Source organism: Vulpes lagopus, chromosome 3, assembly GCF_018345385.1.
Source record: "Vulpes lagopus strain Blue_001 chromosome 3, ASM1834538v1, whole genome shotgun sequence".
In the NCBI taxonomy this organism is placed as follows: domain Eukaryota; kingdom Metazoa; phylum Chordata; class Mammalia; order Carnivora; family Canidae; genus Vulpes; species Vulpes lagopus.
The window spans coordinates 78,825,614-78,844,707 of NC_054826.1; the positions used below are offsets into that span (position 1 = coordinate 78,825,614).

The following is a 19,094-nucleotide window of genomic DNA, read 5'->3' on the forward strand; positions in this document are numbered from 1 at the left end:
AGGGACGTTAGTGCAAGTCTGCAACTCCTGACCCAACCCCACCCCCCCCACAACACACACACCCTGGTTGCTGGCAGCCAGGGGTATACATACTCTCAGACAGGAGAAACAGTTTCTCTCTACGGAAAAATGAAGAGCTCCAGAGGAAAGGTCTAAATATACTAATGTGTTAGCTTCCCCAATAAAACAGCCCAATCTTTGGAATTTTCTACCAAAGAAATGAGATCCCAGATATATTGGGCCCACCTTACACCAAATACAAATGAATGGGGGGAAATCTCACTTATTTATGTCATGTAAAATTTCAGAGGACAAAGATGAAGTAAAGATGCTAAAAGATCCTAAGAAGGAAAACCGGTCACTTTGAAGGTTAAAAAGAGGAATTGCATTTTACCATTCAACAGCAACTTCAGGAAGCTAGAAGATACTGAAGCCTTGCATTTCTAACTCAGCATGAAAAGTTCCTTTCCAACCTTAAATACTCAACTTAGCCAAACAAATGTGAGAATAAAGTCAGAAAACCTTTAGATATTCTAGAATAGGGGAAACAGTTTATCTTTCACATATTCTTTCTTAGAAACTTCAGGAGGATATACTTCTTCAATATAAGGAGGTAAAGCCTGAAAGAGGACGATGCAGTCCAGCCAGATGGCCCGGCTAGGGAGAAGAGAAAGGACAGGTGTCACAAGGTGGCCCTCAGGAGAGGGTGCAGCTGACAGGAGGAGGAGATGGAGGGAGGGGGCTGGGAGGGTGTGAGTGAGCTAGATTCTTATCAAAGCAGGTAAGCAGAGAGCCCTGAAACTCGTAAGTCAAAGAGTTTCATAAGCATTTTATAGAAATATGGAAGCATAAACCAAAAAAATGAAACTAAGTTCCATGAAAGTAGGGATGTTTTTATTTTTTTTGTTGTTCTCCAAAGCCCAGAGTAGAATCTAGCACATAGATATTCAGCGTGTATTGTGTTAATGACTTCATTCCGGGGAAAAAAATAAAATTCGAAGGCCTTGGGAGTGGGGCTTCCAGGGAAGAGTGGGGCAGGACGCTGCAGACTTTCATGTTGAGCCTGTTGGCAATATTTTCTTTTCAGACTATGTACTTGTATTACTCTGGTTAAAATTACTTTTGAGGGATCCCCGGGTGGCGCAGCAGTTTGGCACCTGCCTTTGGCCCAGGGCGCGATCCTGGAGACCCGGGATCGAATCCCACGTCGGGCTCCCTGCATGGAGCCTGCTTCTCCCTCTGCCTGTGTCTCTGCCTCTCTCTCTCTCTGTGTGACTATCATAAATAAATAAAATAAATAAATAAAATAAAATGTGCTGTTTAAAAAAATAATAAAAAAATAAAATTACTTTTCAGAAAATTAACTCAAAAAAGTATTCTTACTGAGCATTTAACTTAAATTGTATACTTGAATAATTTGTTAGGCACCATATGTCAAGTTACAGTGTTTTAAAATAAGTGATTCAGCAGTAGATAGAATTTAGTTTATCTCGAGAAGAACTCTTACATACCTCTTTCTCTAGAAACTTGATACTAGGTAGTTCCTAGAAACTAAAATAGGAAAAGATTTGCTTCTTAACATATGTGGAAAAGAGGCTTCCCCCCATTCAGAGAGATGACCCCAGGAAGAAGAAATGACCTGATCCTTCTCAGGCAACGCCTCTCTTCCATTTCTGAAAGCACGTGCCCATCTGCAGAGCAGTCTAAACGTAGCAAGGGGAAGCTTCAGGCTACCCATCTGCCTTGGGAGTTTTAGGAACTAAAAATACATTTGAAAATAGCTGCCCTTTTCAAAGTATCAAAGTTATAATGCGTCCTTTTGTTTATTTTTGATAAGGTCCCCAGTTTCCTTTTTGCCCTGAGTAGACAATGTTCTGTGGTACCTGTTAGCTGACACCAAATGGAGGGGGGCGGGGTTTTCCATACCAGTTCTCCAATTCTCCAGCACCAGCGTTGTGTCCAGTAATTCACCTCAATTCTGACTCTCTGGTATTAGCATCAGATCTCTTCCCACTTCATACACCAGTCACAAAGTTGGTGTCCAGGCCACGCTCACTTTTGCAAATTCACAGGTTCCCGTGACCCATCTCTCAGATTCAATAAATTGTTGGAATGACTCACTGAATTTAGAAAAGCACTGTATATACTCTTGCCAGTTTATTATAAAGGATACAACCCAGGAATAGCCAAATGGAAGAGATACATCGGGCAATGGATATAGGAATTGAGGGCTGAGCTCCCATGCCCTCTGTGGGTGTACTACCCTCCCAGCACCTCCACATGTTCATGAACTCAGAAGCTCTCGGAACTCCACCATTTAGTGTTTCTCATGGAAGTTTCAATAGGTAAGCAGGATTGATTAAATCATTGCCCATGGGCAATTGAACTCAATGTCTAGCCTCTGAGCACAGGGAGCCTTGTAGGCCTTAATAAGGAGTTTGGTTGCTCAGGAAAATGGACCAAGGGACATAGGTGATAGTGGGAACATGCATGGCAGTGGGGATACCAGCTATAGGTGACTGCAAGGGTCCAGGCAGAGACTTGGTGATTTGGATTATGATGGTACAGTAAAGATGGGAGGACATGCACAATATAGGATATGTTCAGTTAGTGAGATAAAACCTGACTGATGGGTCCAGTATGGAGATGGGCAAAAGAGGAGGTGAGGTAAACAGAGGAGGTGAGGAGCAGAGCTTTCTGGCTGTACAAATAGAGGGATGGTGAGGCCATGGTCCCCAAACCAGGATGGACCTGCAATCTGGAAACCAAAATACTCTGTCTTATAAGTATTAAGTAGGATATGTTCAGTAGGCAGTCATATGGAGATGTTGGGGCAGCAGCTGAATCTTACAAGTAGTTTTACAAGGAAGTGGTCCGAGCCAAAGATTACATTTAATTTAAGGTGTGAGTAGAAAAGAAAACTCAGGACTGAGCCCTAGCACTGAGGAACTGCAGTACAAAGAGGGCAGGCTCTGAAGAATGACCCAGGGCTGTAGAAGGAGAGCTGACCAGTGAGAGAGGAGGAGGTTGTGGCTGCAGAAGCAGAGCAAAGGAGACGTTCAGGGAGGGACAAGGCAAGGTTAGGGGATGAGAACCAAGAAATGCCGCTGGACTCAGAGACACGGCATAGAGGACACAGCAGAGCAGAGAAAACAGCTGGCAAAGACAACTGTTTGGTGGGACATGGATGCAGAAACGAGCTCTGAAGGATCGTGCTGCATAGCTTCTTGTTTTTTAAGATGGGAAGTACCAGAGCACATTTTATGTTGCTAATGGGGAAAGATCTAGCCAAGAAGAAGAGACTGATAATACAGGGGAGAAAGTGTTACTGATCCGCACGACTGTGAGAATGGCTAGGTCTTCTGAGGTCCTTAGTGGAGATAGGTAAAATAGGTAAGGTGCACAAAGCTGTGCTTCCTCGTTAGGAGTGGGAAGGGGCAGAAGGTGAGTACAGGGCAGGGTATCTATGGTTCTCTGTTGGAAGATGAGCATATTCCCATCCAAGGGCATTCCTGTTCCCTGAGAAAGAGCAGGGGCAGTTCTGCAGGGGCGTGGGGGAAGGTCTGGAACCCCCAGAGGAAGCAGAGTGGGATTGCTAAATGCTTAGTGTCCAGCTAGCTCTCTTAAGACACTTTACCCCTCTTTGTAAATTCAAGATAATCTTAAATTCTGTGGGAGAGCTTCATTTACCTGCTGGAAAATGTCATACATGCCTCATGCCTCAGCCTAATGTCCCCACCTCCCCAGTGCTACCCAGTGTTTCTATGACATGATTTCAGACAGAAGAGCCCCTCATACGTACATTCCAATGTCTGAATCATTTCTGTTTTAAGCAATGCCTGTGCCCATGTCGAGATTTACAAAGTAAAGTAGATGACGGTGCTCAGTAGTAAAGGATCTCAATTGGCTGAAAGTAAAAGCAGTGTAATTCTTTCAGGTCTGTGACGAGAAGTTACTACAGAGGTGCTGCAGGAGCTCTCCTCGTCTATGACATCACCAGGTAATATGAAGTTCCCCATGGAAGAAGCAGCTTGGGGCTGTGCCCACAGAATCTGGTCTTCCCAAGGCTCACCTACATGTGGTGTGTGTTTTGTGTGTCAGGCTAGGCAGTATGGCTGGGAATCTGGAATCCCCTCAGCCCTTTTATTTGGGGTCTGAGAGGAGTTCGAGCTAACCCCTACTACTACTTAACTGTGCAAGGAAATCTGCTGGGGAGGCTTTAGATATATAAAGCATCCCTAGTGTTTCATTATTTTTTTTAGCATGATACTTTGACATGTTTCTCATGGTTCACAAAGTGAAAGTTTACATGTGACAAATTATTAGAAGTAATTGACATTGATGAAAGTTGAGGGCACAGGCTGTAGGCCCTGATTGCCTAGGTTCAAACCTCAGTTCCAGATCACTAGCTGTGTGGTGTCCCCGAGCAACATGCTCTAGCCATCTGGACTTTTGGTTCCTTATCTGTTACCTGGAATAATGATGATCGTGTTATACTCATGAGATTTTCCGGTTATTAAATTGGTTAATATAAAGCACATCCTAAGAATCTTAGTGCACTCTTCTGTGTGTAGCTATCATCCACATATCAGGAATTAAATTAAAAACTTAGTTCCTTGGTCTCACTTGCCCCATCTTGACCACTCAGCCACATGTGGTTGGTGGCTACTGTATTGGACACTATGGGTTACGGCACATTCTTCTTGTGGAAGTCCCCTCAGACAGCGCTGATCTCAGTGTTAAAATGTCATCTATACCCCACCATCTGGTGGCTCTCTCTGGGTTGGAAACTTGCACAGCTGAGAGGGTGTTACTCTGTTGCTGCAACACACACCCAGTCTGCGTGTTCGGGATGAGGCACTGTGGCAAGAAGGTGTGCAGCTCCTGGCCCAGCCCTGCTGTACTTGCTCACAGTGTGAAAGGCTCAGCTTGTTAATGTATGAAGTCCTTAGGCTGTCTAAGCATGACTGCAGAATACATATACTGAATGTATCAGAGCTGAAAACAGCAGATCTCAGAGTTGGTCCTGGAGTTAGATAGACCTGGTTAAGTCCTGCCTGGCTGTGCCACTGGCTGCTGGTATGGCTGAGCAACTTAATTAAACTCTCTAGGTTCAGGTTTCTCATGGAAAAGGGAGATAGATTCTGTGTCACAGAGTCCTTATAAAGAATGTGATAAATTCCTACAAAACAGAGTACCACCATATTGCACAGATCTGCTAAATGGCAACAGTTAGGTGTTAGATCTTGCTTACCCGTGTTGCACATAATTGAGCTAAGACTTAAGAGCTCAATAAATATTTGCAAAACAAATTAAGGAACTTCTGTTTCCTTTTGGCACCCCAATTGGGCAAAAACAAACAGCTAAATATCTGACTTGCTGTTTCATTTTTCTGTAAACAAAACCAACAAACCCTGTGGTATGGTGTAAACTGGGCATGCAAGTTACCTGAGTCACCTTAAAGGTTGTCGACGTTACCCTGACGTATGTAAAAGCAGTGTGAGTAGTGTGAATGACTGGAAAGAATTGCTAGTTTTATAAAATACATGTGCTATTTTCACAATCTTATATTACGCAGCCGAGAAACCTACAATGCGCTTACTAATTGGTTAACAGATGCCAGAATGCTAGCAAGTCAGAACATCGTGATCATCCTCTGTGGAAACAAGAAGGACCTGGACGCAGATCGTGAAGTTACTTTCTTAGAAGCCTCCAGATTTGCCCAAGAAAATGGCAAGTGATTTTTTACCTATTACTGCTTTTCAAATGGGCTGATTTGAGGATAATAACATTGCTTTGAGTTTATAACAGCTACTAGAATTTTAAGATTAAAACCATTTTTAAGAAATGTGAAATTTCCTGTTGAGTGCAATTAGACTTATTCAACATATTTTCACTATATTGCAGGCCACCTACCAAAGTTATTATGATGATAAAAGCAAATGTACCAATATCCTATAGTGACTTTTTGGTCTAGGGCCTTTGAATTACACAGGCTTTGATCTAAAGTGAAGTTTATAATAATAATTTTTAAAGGTCCTAATCGCATGATGTCCTGTCTTTTTTCTAATATAATATGGAGCTAAGTTGGTGAAATGTTAGATCTAAATAGAAGGGGAAAGCAGTGGAAGAAATACTGGCCTTATTGGTTTTATTTTACTTACATTAAATTTAAGTTATTTGATTATATGCCTTTGAAAATTCTCTGAATTTTCATATGGAATACCAGAGGATGACACATAAAATTAATGGTTGCTTATAGATAACAGAATGATCGGAATTCAGACATTTTAAACAATTTTAATTTTTATTTTATTTTTTTTTTAATTTTTTTTTAATTTTAATTTTTAGAACCAGTCAAGAACTAAAATATCCTAGTATCAATTTTCAGTTGGACTCTAGGACTACCAGATTATATTCTTACAAATTGACTGGTTTTATGCTAAGAAAATAAGCATGTGATAAAAACATAAGCCACCATGAATTTGTAAAGAAGCCATTTAGAAATACAGAAGCAAAAAAAAAAAAAATTAAAAAAAAAAAAAAAAAAGAAATACAGAAGCAAGGAGAGTCAGCCTTTCTGCTGGGTTAGTAAGTACAGTGGTAGATAAGGAAAGTATTAATTCATCGAGGACCTCTTCACCATCAGAATGACAACCTGCAGTGTAGTCCCCCTCCTAAAATGATAAACTTGTCAGTTGTATTTGTGGTGACATGAAGAGTGGAAAATATTCATCTTGGATCGACAGCTGAGCCGCTTCAGGCAGCCTGCTTCCTTACCAGGATTTAATACCAGTACTTCCTTCCAATAGACTTAAGTGCCAGCACAAGATACCCATCACTTTTTAGAAAGGCTGAGAATTCTCCTAACAGTTAAAAAAATATACTGACATTTATTGATTCTGTATTTACAGAAATATGTGGTTTTTAAGTAATAAATTCCATTTTGCCTGCTATTTGAAGAGAATACTAAACAGGCTGTCAGTACTTCAGTTGTGATTATCTTCTAAACATGCCTTCACATTTTATTTGATGTCACTTTTAGAACTGATGTTTTTGGAAACAAGTGCACTAACGGGGGAGAATGTGGAAGAGGCCTTTGTACAATGTGCAAGAAAAATACTTAACAAAATTGAATCAGGTAAAAGGCTTTCCATTAATAAACTTATCTTCAGCATATTTTACTCTCTAGCTAAGTATCACTTTTTAATTTTTTAGGAGTGATTTGGTCAAAGAGCATTTCTCTCTTCACCTGCCAACCTAAAATGGTCACTTGTGGTTTTGAAGGTCTTATCTACATGGCGGAAGTGAAAGCCCACCCCTCCATGAGCCACTGGTGAAAGGATGGGCAGACAGGGTTTCAGGGAGGGTATGCTTTTAGAACCATGGCCTTTCATGGATCCATCGCTTAGAGGAGGATGATTGGATCTTTGTCCACTCTCTGTCAGCAGCTTGCTAGCCCTGCTGGGCCAGTGGTTCTGTGGCCTGATGGGGACCTGCCTGTGTGACGTTAAGGAAATTATGGGTACATATGTGACGCTGGTACTTACAGCTTGGGCATCATGAAGAAATTATTTCTGAAGCCAGCTGAGCATGCCTCAGTAATAACCTGTCTTGTTATTATATTTGTTGCTTCAGTAAAAATAAATTTAAAATAACCCTAATCTAGACAGCTGACAGTACTATATAATTGTCATTTATTAAAGTTGAGTCTTCTTTAAATATTACCAAAATTATATGTGGACATTAACTTTGTTGTTGTTTAAAGGTATTTATTTATTTATTTATTTATTTATTTAAGATATACATTTATTTATTTATTTACTTATTTGAGAGAGAGATAACAAGAGTAAGCACGAGCAGAGGGGAAAGCAGGCTAGATCCCAGGACCCTGAGATCATGACTTGAGCTGATGGCAGATGCCACTGAGCCACCCGGGCTCCCTGGACATTCACTTTTTAATTGATGCACTTAAATATCTGAATATCTGTTCTTTGTCAGGTGCTGGGATACAAAAATGATTTAATTGTAACCCTTGCCCTCAAGTAACTGTCTTTCATGGGAGACATCAAAAGATAATTATAATACGGTGTGGTAGATACAGTAATTGAGGGATCCCTGGGTGGCACAGTGGTTTAGCGCCTGCCTTTGGCCCAGGGTGCAATCCTGGAGACCAGGGATTGAGTCCCACGTTGGGCTCCCTGCATGGAGCCTGCTTCTCCCTCTGCCTGTGTCTCTGCCTCTCTCTCTGTGTGTGTCTATCATGAATAAACAAATAAATCTTTAAAAAAAAAAAGATACAGTAATTGAGGGGGTCATTGGATCCTGGGTGACACAGAGAAGGGGAACCTGCCCAGCCAGGTCACAGAGGTAGTGTCAGGCAGAGTTCCAAGAGGAGGTGACAGCTGAACTCATCTTTGACAGTGTAAGGAAGAGTGAGCTGGCTGAGGGAGTGAGGAGGAGAGGGTTGTCCTCCAAAGGGGGGATAGCATGATTTGAGGCTGGCAGAAAATGACTGGAAAATTGAAATCACTAGAACAGAGAGACTACAGTGAGGGATGGCCAATGAGAAGGTTGGAGAGAAGCAGAAGCCAGGCTAGTGATCCTCATCAAGGATCTGGAACTTTATCTTGTGGGTTACTGAGTCTCAACCCTGGCTGTACACTAGAGTCTCCTGGGATGTATGAAAATTCAGATCCCAGCCCCCACCTCTCAAGATGCTGATTAATTGGGCTGAAGTGTGGTCTAGGCATCAGCATTTCTAAAAGCCCTCTTCTGGGGGTTTAGCGCCTGCCTTTGGCCCAGGGCGTGATCCTGGAGTCCCGGGATCGAGTCCCATGTCGGGTTCCCTGCTTGGAGCCTGCTTCTCCCTCTGCCTCTGTCTCTGCCTCTCTGTGTGTGTGTCTCTCATGAATAAATAAAATCTTTAAAAATAAATAAATAAAAAATAAAAGCCCTCTTCTGTGACTGATTTTACTGTTAATCCAAGACTGAGAACCACTGCTGTAGAGGGCAGAAAGCTATTCAAGGATGGTAAGCAGTGACTGATATAGTCAGGTTGGAACTTGAGATAAATCATGTATGTTGGTGGCCATGTTGAAGACAGATTGAAAGAACCAAGACTGGAGACCAGGATGGCAATTAAGGCATTTTTTAATAATCCAAGTAAAAGACTGATTAGAGCTTTAAGGAGGATGTGAATTAGAGATGAAAAGATACAGATAAATCTAAGAAATATTTTGGTAGTAGCATCATATAACTCATATGCTAAATAGTAGGGCAGAGCAGTTGGTTTTGAGGTGGGAAGTGGTGAGGAGGTGGGGTCAGGAAGGCATGAGGAACCATGGGTAGCTAGATGTCACACTAGGGTAACTCGGTAAAGAAATGTCATTGAACCAGAGGATAAGTAGGTTCAAGGGAATATGGATGTTTCTGTTTTGGATGTGTTCCCTTTGCAGTACCACTGGCACAAGCCCATGGATTTCTCTCCTAAGCTCTGGGGAGAAGTCTGGACTGGCGGTACACATTGGGAGCCATCAGGATATAGGAGTAGTTGAAACTATGGAAGAAATATGATAATCTGAGAGCAGCTAAAAGTGAGAAAAACAGTGATCAAAGTGGAATCTTGGAGACAGAGTGAGAAGAAGAGGAACCTACAAAAGAGAAAGAGAAGGAAATTGTTAGAGATGTATGGAAAGAGCCAGGGGGAAGTATGGAAAGAGCCAGGGGAAAGTGGGCATCATTTCAGCCAAAATGATGAGTCAAAGACTTGTTCACTATCAGCGCAATAGAGAACAGTCTCCTCAGCTAAGAACTACGCTAAAAAAATACCCACTGGGGTGGGTAATAGGAAGTCATTGGGTGTCTTTATCAAGAACAGCTCCAGTAGAATTATGAAAATAGAAGGCAGCAAGTGAGGAATGAAAAGGAGGTGAGAACGCAGAGTGAGTGTTGACTCCTCTCTTGAGAAGGAAAGTGCTGGTAGTGTAGGGTATAAAGGGTTAATTTAAAGAGGTTTTGGTGGGGCACCTGGGTGGCTCAGTGGTTGAGTGTCTGCCTTTGGTTCAGATCCTCAGATTATGATCCCCAGGGTCCTCGGATCCAGTCTCACATAGGGCTCCCCAGGGGGAGCCTGCTTCTCCCTCTACCTATGACTCTGCCTCTCTCTCTCTGTCTCTTATGAATAAATAAATAAAATCCTAAAAAAAAATAAAGACATTTTGGTGATGGAAGAAATGTTAGCATGTATGAATGCTGAGAGATAAAACAAGGGGGGAGGGGAAGGAGAAGAGGGTGGAGAGGAGATGACAGAGACACTAGGGTGCTGGGTGAGGTGCAGGGAGAGAGGGTTAGGAACCCAGATGGAAAACAGAGACAGTTCATCCTGGATTTTATTGATCTGAAAACAAAAAAAATTTTTTTTACTAAATTTGGTACAAAATTGTTATTAATTTTTATGCTTGTTATTAATCTTGGCATGAAGTTTTATTTAATTACCTTGCTACCTTAATATTGCATCCATGGATATAGTACATAATGAAACTTTCAAGATATATTTCTTTTGAGATCATCAAAATCATAATTACATCTAAGTTAAGTTGAAGTATTTCAGCAGTACTTTAAATTTTCTGAATAAGCTGCACATTCATATGATTCAAAAACCATTATTTCCTCTTTTTTTTAAAAGATTTATTTATTAAAGAGAGAGAGGAGAGAATGAGAGAGTGTGTATGCATGTGAGCAAAGGAAAAGGCAGAGAGAGGGAAAAGGAGAGAAGCAGACTGCTCACTGAGAGTGGAGCCCGATGTGGGGGTCAGTCTCACCACCTGAGATCATGACCTGAGCCAAAAATCAAGAGTCAGTCGGTTAACCAACAGGGCCACCCAGACACCCCTCCTCCTCTCTTTTTTTTGCACAAAAGTTAGCATGCTATAAATTTTACTGTACCTTGCTTTTATACCTACTGGGTCTACAGATCATTACACATCAACATATAGAGACTTCCATATACATATGTATACATATGTACATACATATACATGTGTACGTGTGTATATTTAATATTCAGTTATTTATATTGCCATAATTTATTTAACCAGTCTATGTGTGAAGTGTATGTACAGGATAAGTTACCAAAAGTGGAATTGCTAGGTTAAAGAACATAAGCATTTGGAATTTAGGTAAAGGCTGTCAAATTCCTTCTATTTTGGTTGTAGCAATTTATAATCCCACTATAATGAATAAAAGGGGTTATTTCACTGAAGCCATGCCCACAGGGTATATTATCATACCAGTCTGGGTAGGTAGGAAATGGTGTCTTTGTAGTTTAATTTTATTAATTTATCTTTGTATACATAATATATTCATATAATCCCAAATTAAAAAATATAAAAGCAGATATAGTAAAAGTCTCCCTCCATTACCTGTCTCCGGTCCCCAACCCATCTAAAACTCCTTTTTGAAGTCAACTGTTATTCTCACTTTTTTATGTCTCCTTCCAAAGATATTCTTATGCCCATATAAGAAAACCTATGTATATATTTTTTCCTCTTTATTCAAAACATTGTTTATACACATGTTCCACACTTTTCTTTTTTCACTTAATATATTTTTGGGATCACAGAAGCATAAAAACTTTTTTAAGGGGAATCCCTGAGTGGCTCAGCGGTTTAGCGCCTGTCAGCCGGCATGATCCTAGAGCCCTGGGATTGAGTCCCACATCAGCCTCCCTGCATGGAGCCTGCTTCTCCCTCTGCCTGTGTCTCTGCCCCTCTTTCTCTCTATGTCTTTCATGAATAAATAAATAAAATCTTTAAAAATATATATATATTTGCTTGGTCCTCAGGTGAGCTGGACCCAGAAAGAATGGGCTCTGGTATTCAGTATGGAGATGCTGCCTTGAGACAGTTGCGGTCACCACGTCGTGCACAGGCCCCAAGTGCTCAGGAATGTGGTTGTTAGAAGCAGGATGAGAGTATACAGGTAGGTGCTCTCATCATAGCATCTTTGCTGGCTCTCTTACCCTAAACTATGTTCATTACTCAGTATTTCTACACATGCTTAATGTAAAGCTGTTATTGCTTTTTGTAGCTACATTATGAAACCCAGAGGTGATTGTATAATTAAAGGTCAGATATTTTCAACAACAGTGGAATACCCATTCTTCTCAAGCTCACATGAAACCAAGATAGACCACATTCTGGGCTATAAAACACACTTTAACAAATTTAAAAGAATAGAAATCATACAATGTCTTCTCTTAGACCACAATGGAATTAAACTAGAAGTCAGTAAGAGAAAGATAACTGGAAAATCCAAAATATGTGGAAGTTAAACAACATCCTTTGAAATAAGTCATGGGTCAAAGAAGAAATCTCAAGAGGAACTTAAAAACATTTTGAACTAAATGAAAATCAAAACACAACATACCAAAATGTGGGGGGATGCCCCACTTTCTCAGTGCTTAGAGGGCAGTGTATAATGTTGAATGCATACTTAGAAAAGAAGAAAGCGGGGATCCCTGGGTGGCTCAGCGGTTTAGCGCCTGCCTTCGGCCCAGGGCATGATCCTGGAGTCCCGGGATCGAGTCCCACGTCGGGCTCCCTGCATGGAGCCTGCCTCTTCCTCTGCCTGTGTCTCTGCCTTTCTCCTCTCTGTGTGTCTCATGAATGAATAAATAAAATCTTTAAAAAAAAGAAGAAGAAGAAAGCTCTAAAATCAGTTATCTAAGTGTCCATCATAGGCTATTATAAAAAGAAGAGCAAATTAAATTCAAAGTAGGAAGAAGAAAAAATAAAAAATACAGCAGAAATTAATGAAATTAAAGCCAGAAAATCAATAGAGAAAAATCAATAAAATCAAAGCTGATATTTTGAAAAGATCGGTAAAATCAATAAGCCTGTAACCAGGCTAATTAAGAAAAAGGGGAAACATAAATTATTAACATCAGAAATGAAAGAAGGTACATCACTGTAGATCCTACAGACTTTAAAGATTAATAAAGGAACACTATGAATAATTCTATGCCCCCAAATTTAATAACATAGATGAGAAACAGACAAATTCTTTGAAAGACATGATTTGCCAAAATTCAAGAAAAAATAGACAATTTGAAGAGGTCTACATCTATAAAGAAATTGATCCAATAATTAATAATCTTCCAAAACAAAGTACTGGGCCCACATAGGTTCCCTGGTGAATTCTATCAAACATCTAAGGAAGAAATTACACCATTTCTCTACAATCTCTTTCACAGGAGAGAAGCAGATTGAATTCTTCCTACCTCATTCTATGAAGCCAGCATTACCCTAATTCCAAAACCAGACAAAGACATTGCAAGAAAACTACAGACCAATATCTCATGAATATAGATGCAAAAATCCTCAATAAAATACTAGCAAATCAAATCCAGCAATGTACAAAAAGAATTATAAACCACTTCCAAGTGGGATTTATCCCAGGTTTGCAAGGCTAGTTCAACATTCCAAAATCAGTTAGTGTAATCCATCACAGCAAAGGGCTAAAGAAGAAAAATCATATGGTCCTATCAAGAGAAAAATCATTTGACAAAATGCAACACCCATTCATGATGAAAATTCTCAGTAAACTAGGACTAGAGGGGAATTTCCTCAGCTTGGTAAAGATCATCTACAGAAAACTACCACTAAAATCTTCAGACTTGAAGCTTTCTTGCTAATAGAAGAAGTGGGGTGAGGATATCCCCTCTCACTACCCCTTTTCAATATCATCCTGGAAGTTCTAGCTAATGCAGTAAGATAAGAAAAGGAAATAAAAGGTATACAGATAGGGAAGGAAGAAATTAACTGTCTTTGTTCACAGTCGGCATGGTTCTCTACGTAGAAAATCTCAAAGAATCCACAAACTCCTACCTAAGCAATCATAGCAAGATTATATATAGCAGGATATAGGTTGGTATACAAAGTCAATCACTTTTCTATATACCAGCAATGAACAAGTGCAGTTTGAAATTAAAAACACAATACTGTTTACATTGGCATTCAAAAAAATTTTAGAGGGCAGCCCCGGTGGCGCAGCGGTTTAGCGCCGCCTGCAGCCTAGGGTGTGATCCTGGAGACCCGGGATCAAGTCCCACGTCAGGCTCTCTGCATGGTGCCTGCTTCTCCCTCTGGCTGTGTCTCTACCTCTCTCTCTCTCTCTCTCTCTCTCTCTCTCTGTGTCTTTATGAATAAATAAAAAATCTTAAAAAAAAATTTTGGTATAATTCTGACAAAATATGTACAAGATCTATATGAGGAAAACCAAACTGATTCTAAAGTTTATATGGAGTGGCAAAAGGATTGAAGGATTGAAGAAGAACAGGATTAAAGAAGAACAAAATTGGAGGACTGTGGCTGCTGGACTTCAAGACACCATATAGCTATGGTAGTCAAGACAGTTTGGTAGAGACGAAAGAAGAAACAAATATATCAGTAGAACAGAATAGAGAGCCCAGAAATACATTCATAAATATAGTCAACTGATCTTTGCATAAGGAGCAGAGATGAGGCAATGGAGCAAAGGTAGTCCTTTCAACAAAAGGTGCTAGAACAACTGTGCATCCACATTAAAAAAAAAAAATCTAGACACATACCTTACACCCTTCATAAACATTAACTCAAAATGGATCATAGACCCAGATGTAAAACCTAGATGACCTTGGGTATAATGATACAACATGGAAGGCACAATCCACTAAAAACATAATTGATAAGCTAGACTCCATTATAAAACTTCTGCTCGAGGAAAGACAAGATAGAGAAGATAAGCCACAAAATGGGAGAAAATATTTCTAAAAGATACCGAATGAAGGATTGTTATTCAACTATATAAAGAACCCTTAAAATTTAACAATAAGAAAATAACTCAATTTAAAAATGGGCCAAAGACTATAACAGACACCTCACCAAAGAAGGCATACTGGGATCCCTGGGTGGCACAGCGGTTTGGCGCCTGCCTTTGGCCCAGGGCGCGATCCTGGAGACCCGGGATCGAATCCCACGTCAGGCTCCCGGTGCATGGAGCCTGCTTCTCTCCCTCTGCCTATGTCTCTGCCTCTCTCTCTCTCTGTGACTATAATAAATAAATAAAAATTAAAAAAAAAAAGAAGGCATACTAACTATAGATGGCAGTAAGTATGTGAAAAGATACTCCACATCATATGTTGACAGGAAAATCCAAATTAAAGCAACAATGAGGTACCACGACAACATACTTATTAGAATAGGCACAATACAAGACACTGACAACACCAAATGTGAGCAAGAATGTGGAGCAGTAGGAACTGTCATTGATTGCTGGTGGGAATGCAAAATGGTACAGCCACTTTGGAAGACAGTGTGGCAGCTTCTTACAAAACTAAACATGCTCTGTAAATACGATCCAGCAGTCTCACTCCTTGGTATTTATCCAAGGGAGTTGGAAACAAAAGTCTGGGGTGCCTGGCTGGCTGGTATAACGTGTGACTCTTACTCTCAGGGTCATGAGTTCAAGCCCCACATTGGGCGTGGAGTCTATGCAAAAAGAAAACATAAAAATCTGCACATGGATGTTTATAGCAGCTTTATTCATAATTACTCAAACTTGGAAACAAGTAAGATGGCCTTTAGCAAATGGATAACTAAACTGTACATCCAAGCAATGGATTATTTGGTGCTGAAAAGATACGAGCTGTCAAGCCATGAAAAAGCAGAGAGGAGCTTTCAATGCATATTACTAAATGAACGATGCCAATCTGAAGAAAAGGCGATATGCTGTATGATTCCAACAATATGACACTCTGGAAAGGCAAAACGAGGACAATAAAAAAAAGAAACCCCCTGGTGGTCAGGGGTTGGGGATGGGAAGGATGAATAGGCAGAGCATGGAGGATATTTGGGGCAGTGAAAGTACTCTATAATACTGTAATGGTGGATATATGTCATTATATATTTGTCCAACGTATGGCATCAGGAGTGAACCACAATGTAAATAACAGTCTTTGGGTGATGATGGTGATGTGTCATTGTAGCTTCATCAGATGTACCTCTCTGGTCCCAGGTGTTGATAATGGGGGAGGCTCTGCATGTGTGAAGGCAGGGGCATATGGTAAATCTAGGGACTTTTCCCTCAACTGTGCTATGAACCTAAAATTGCTCAAAAAAATAAAAATAAAATCTTAATAAGAAAAAAGTCTTAAAGCAACATCACAAAGAGTTTGGGCTATTAATCCAACATAAGAATTTAAACAGAATAAACATATAATTTGAATAAAAAGAAGGCAAGAGGAGGAAAGGAGTAAAGAACAGATCAAATAGGAAATGGTAGATTAAACCAATTAAAAAAGATGTTCTGCTTGAAAGAATTTAAACTTTATAGGAAATCCTTGGGTTCTTGGGTTCTTGGGTTCTTGGTCAGAAAGAGAGAAGAGTGGTAGGTGATGAGAGTAATTGGGTTAGAGATTTTTCTGCTTTTGTATCCATAAGGAGACTTTTTTGTGGTAAATTGAAGTCTAAATATGTCTGTTGCTAAAATAGAAGGCTTATTTATAAAATTTGCAAATGGAGAGTTTACCTTTCTAAAGCTTTTGTTTTTTTCATTTACCACAGTGGACTTTTTTATGTACCTACCACATTATCTAACAGGGGTAGGTAAGTTTAAGTGAAGTTGGAAGATACATTCACTAAGTCCCTATGGAACTTTGAGCTGTATTTGTACATTTATAGTTCTGCATATTTCTAAATTGTTCTTAATATTTTTTAGGTGTTCATACAGTGGTATTTGGGACAATTGTTGGAGCTTGAAGAAGAAGTTTTTTACCACCATCTTTTTCTACTTTATACAGAAGTAGATATTTGTGTGAAGAAAAATAATTTGGGGTGTTACACAAGCTCGTAGATGTGGCACAGCAAATCATATAACAATAAATCTCGTTAAATGGACAGTACCATTAGATGTATACATGTATGTAAAAATTTTCTGTTCCATATTTCCCTTTCACTTTTGGTTTAAATCCTGACTGTGTGCTGTATATATACTCTTGCTCAATACGTCTCCACAGCATGGTATCTGATGTAGGATATGATAGAATGTTGCTCTAAATGCAGTCTAAAATTTTATTTTTTTTAATCATATGAAACTGAAATCTGTTAATGGTGAGGTGTACTTTGATCATCATGTCAGGTATATTGCACAGTTGGTTATATTTATGACCTGATATTCAAAGACTGGCATTGATGGCCAGTGCAGTGCTTATTTAATTCCGTCTACCACAGTCCACACAGTGTTTACATAATCCACCCTTGAAATACTAGATCAGTAGTTACTCATGTATGGAAATAAAATGAAAAGTAAAGCTTTTCCATGAACTTTACACTGTCGAGCACTCTGTTGATTTTAAAGTATCTTCATCCAGACCAATTCAGGAAACATAGCCTGAGTACCTGCTGTGTTTTAGGCACTGTGATCAGCACCAAGGATTCTGTTATCTTTACCCAAACTTACTAAGGAATTGATTCTGCTTTCAGCTGTCTGTAAATGCAATGAACCGTGTAATTTGGGGCAGCTCACCTGTTCCTGGTTTGCTGCTCTATCTGGTCTCCCTGTTGGAAAACTTGTTTGTTACTGTGCTTTTCCTGGAATTCAGTGTATGATGACATTGCTTCTTTTTTAAGTCTTTTATTATGTTTTCATTTTAAGGAAGCCCACTAAATGAAGTTAATATTAAAGGAATACCACTCATTAAGAAATTTCTGTATAGCTTTCGCTGAATACTTAAATGCCTTACTACAGTTATCAAGTTGACATGTTTTTAATTCACCTAAGGTATATTGAAGTATAATATATATTGTATTACAAAGACTTGTTCTAATATTTTAAAATGTCAATGCAAAAAACATGTAATAGAACTTTTCTTTAAAGTTGAAATACAGTATTATTTAAGGCTAAATGGTTAAAAAGCATTCTTCACCATCTATATGTTCTTTCACTGTGACTTTTAGCTGCAGACTGATTGGTAGATTTCATTGCCTTTCAGTTAGAAGCTGCCCACTGCTTTCGTTGTTTTAGTTAATCAACAGAGCACAGTGGCGCTACAAACTCTGGAAAGTGACTTGGATAAAAATATCAGTATGTATCTGTTTTAGGTATTTTAATTTTGCTTTTTTTAATGCTTTGGGTATCTTCTTTTGAAAAGTCAGAATATGAAGGAAATTCTCAGACTGAACTACTTCTTGGACCTCACTGGAAGAACGTTTGATTCAATGTCTCATTTATGGTAGTTTTGCAGGCTGCTCATTTTTGAACAGCTTTTTGCATGGGATAGAAGCATGTCTATTCTACCACAGTGGATTATTCAAAAGCAAGAATTTTTAAAATAAGATGTTAAGTTGGTTTATAAATGAGCCTATTAATTAAACCACAGGTACTGCATATAATTTCACATCTTTTGACCAATAAAAGTTGCTGGAGAACCAAACTATGGTGGTTCTTAATAAAGGCCTTCAGGAGAAATGAAGGAGGATAATTTAGTATTGGTCAGTGGAGTGTTTTCCAACACCCTCAACCAATTCTCGGAGTCTCTAGAGATGCTAGCGAGGTGGCCTACAATTCAGTTCTGACATTTTCTACCTGGAGATAGTATCAGATTCCACAGGTTACAGGCTTTGCCTGCCCTGCCCCTTAACACACATGCACACTTCAGGCGTCAGTAAGAAGCAAGTTATCTGTGCTTCTGACCAACCAGCTAGAAATCTGAGGTTCCCAGGAATTTAGCTCTGTGCCAGGGAGCAGGGACAAAAAACCAAGTATATGTTATTATATCATAGTCCAGTAAATGTTATGCATACATTTTCCGCAACTTACTAAGTTTTCAGGATGCTCTTAATTCACATTTCTAGAAAAGTATTTTTTCAGTCTTCCTAGAAAAATATTCTAAACTCCATTTAGACTTGAAGTTGTTTATTCTTTTACAAGTCCAGTATTTAGTGAAAATAAGAATGTCACATCAGTAATGGTTTTATTGAAAATCTGTTTTTTGTGACTTATGTAAGAGTTTTTGAAATCTTACGGAACATTGATTCCTAGCAGATCAGTATTAT

General features: G+C 39.5%; 1 protein-coding gene across 2 annotated transcripts in view; it reads left to right on the plus strand.

Annotated features, from left to right (window-relative positions):
• The window catches only part of RAB4A (RAB4A, member RAS oncogene family), a 50,620-nt gene extending 32,148 nt beyond the window's left edge, over nt 1-18,472 (plus strand). Inside the window, exons 4-8 of one of the 2 annotated variants that reach the window (XM_041748777.1) lie at nt 3,938-4,000; nt 5,579-5,733; nt 7,046-7,141; nt 11,846-11,982; nt 16,759-18,472. In XM_041748777.1, coding sequence (XP_041604711.1) covers nt 3,938-4,000; nt 5,579-5,733; nt 7,046-7,141; nt 11,846-11,961 — 430 coding nt within the window. In that variant the 3' untranslated portion in view covers nt 11,962-11,982; nt 16,759-18,472. The remainder of the gene's footprint in view (nt 1-3,937; nt 4,001-5,578; nt 5,734-7,045; nt 7,142-11,845; nt 11,983-16,758) is intronic. The other variant, XM_041748778.1, reaches the window with a different exon arrangement.
• The last annotated feature ends 622 nt before the right edge of the window (nt 18,473-19,094 follow it).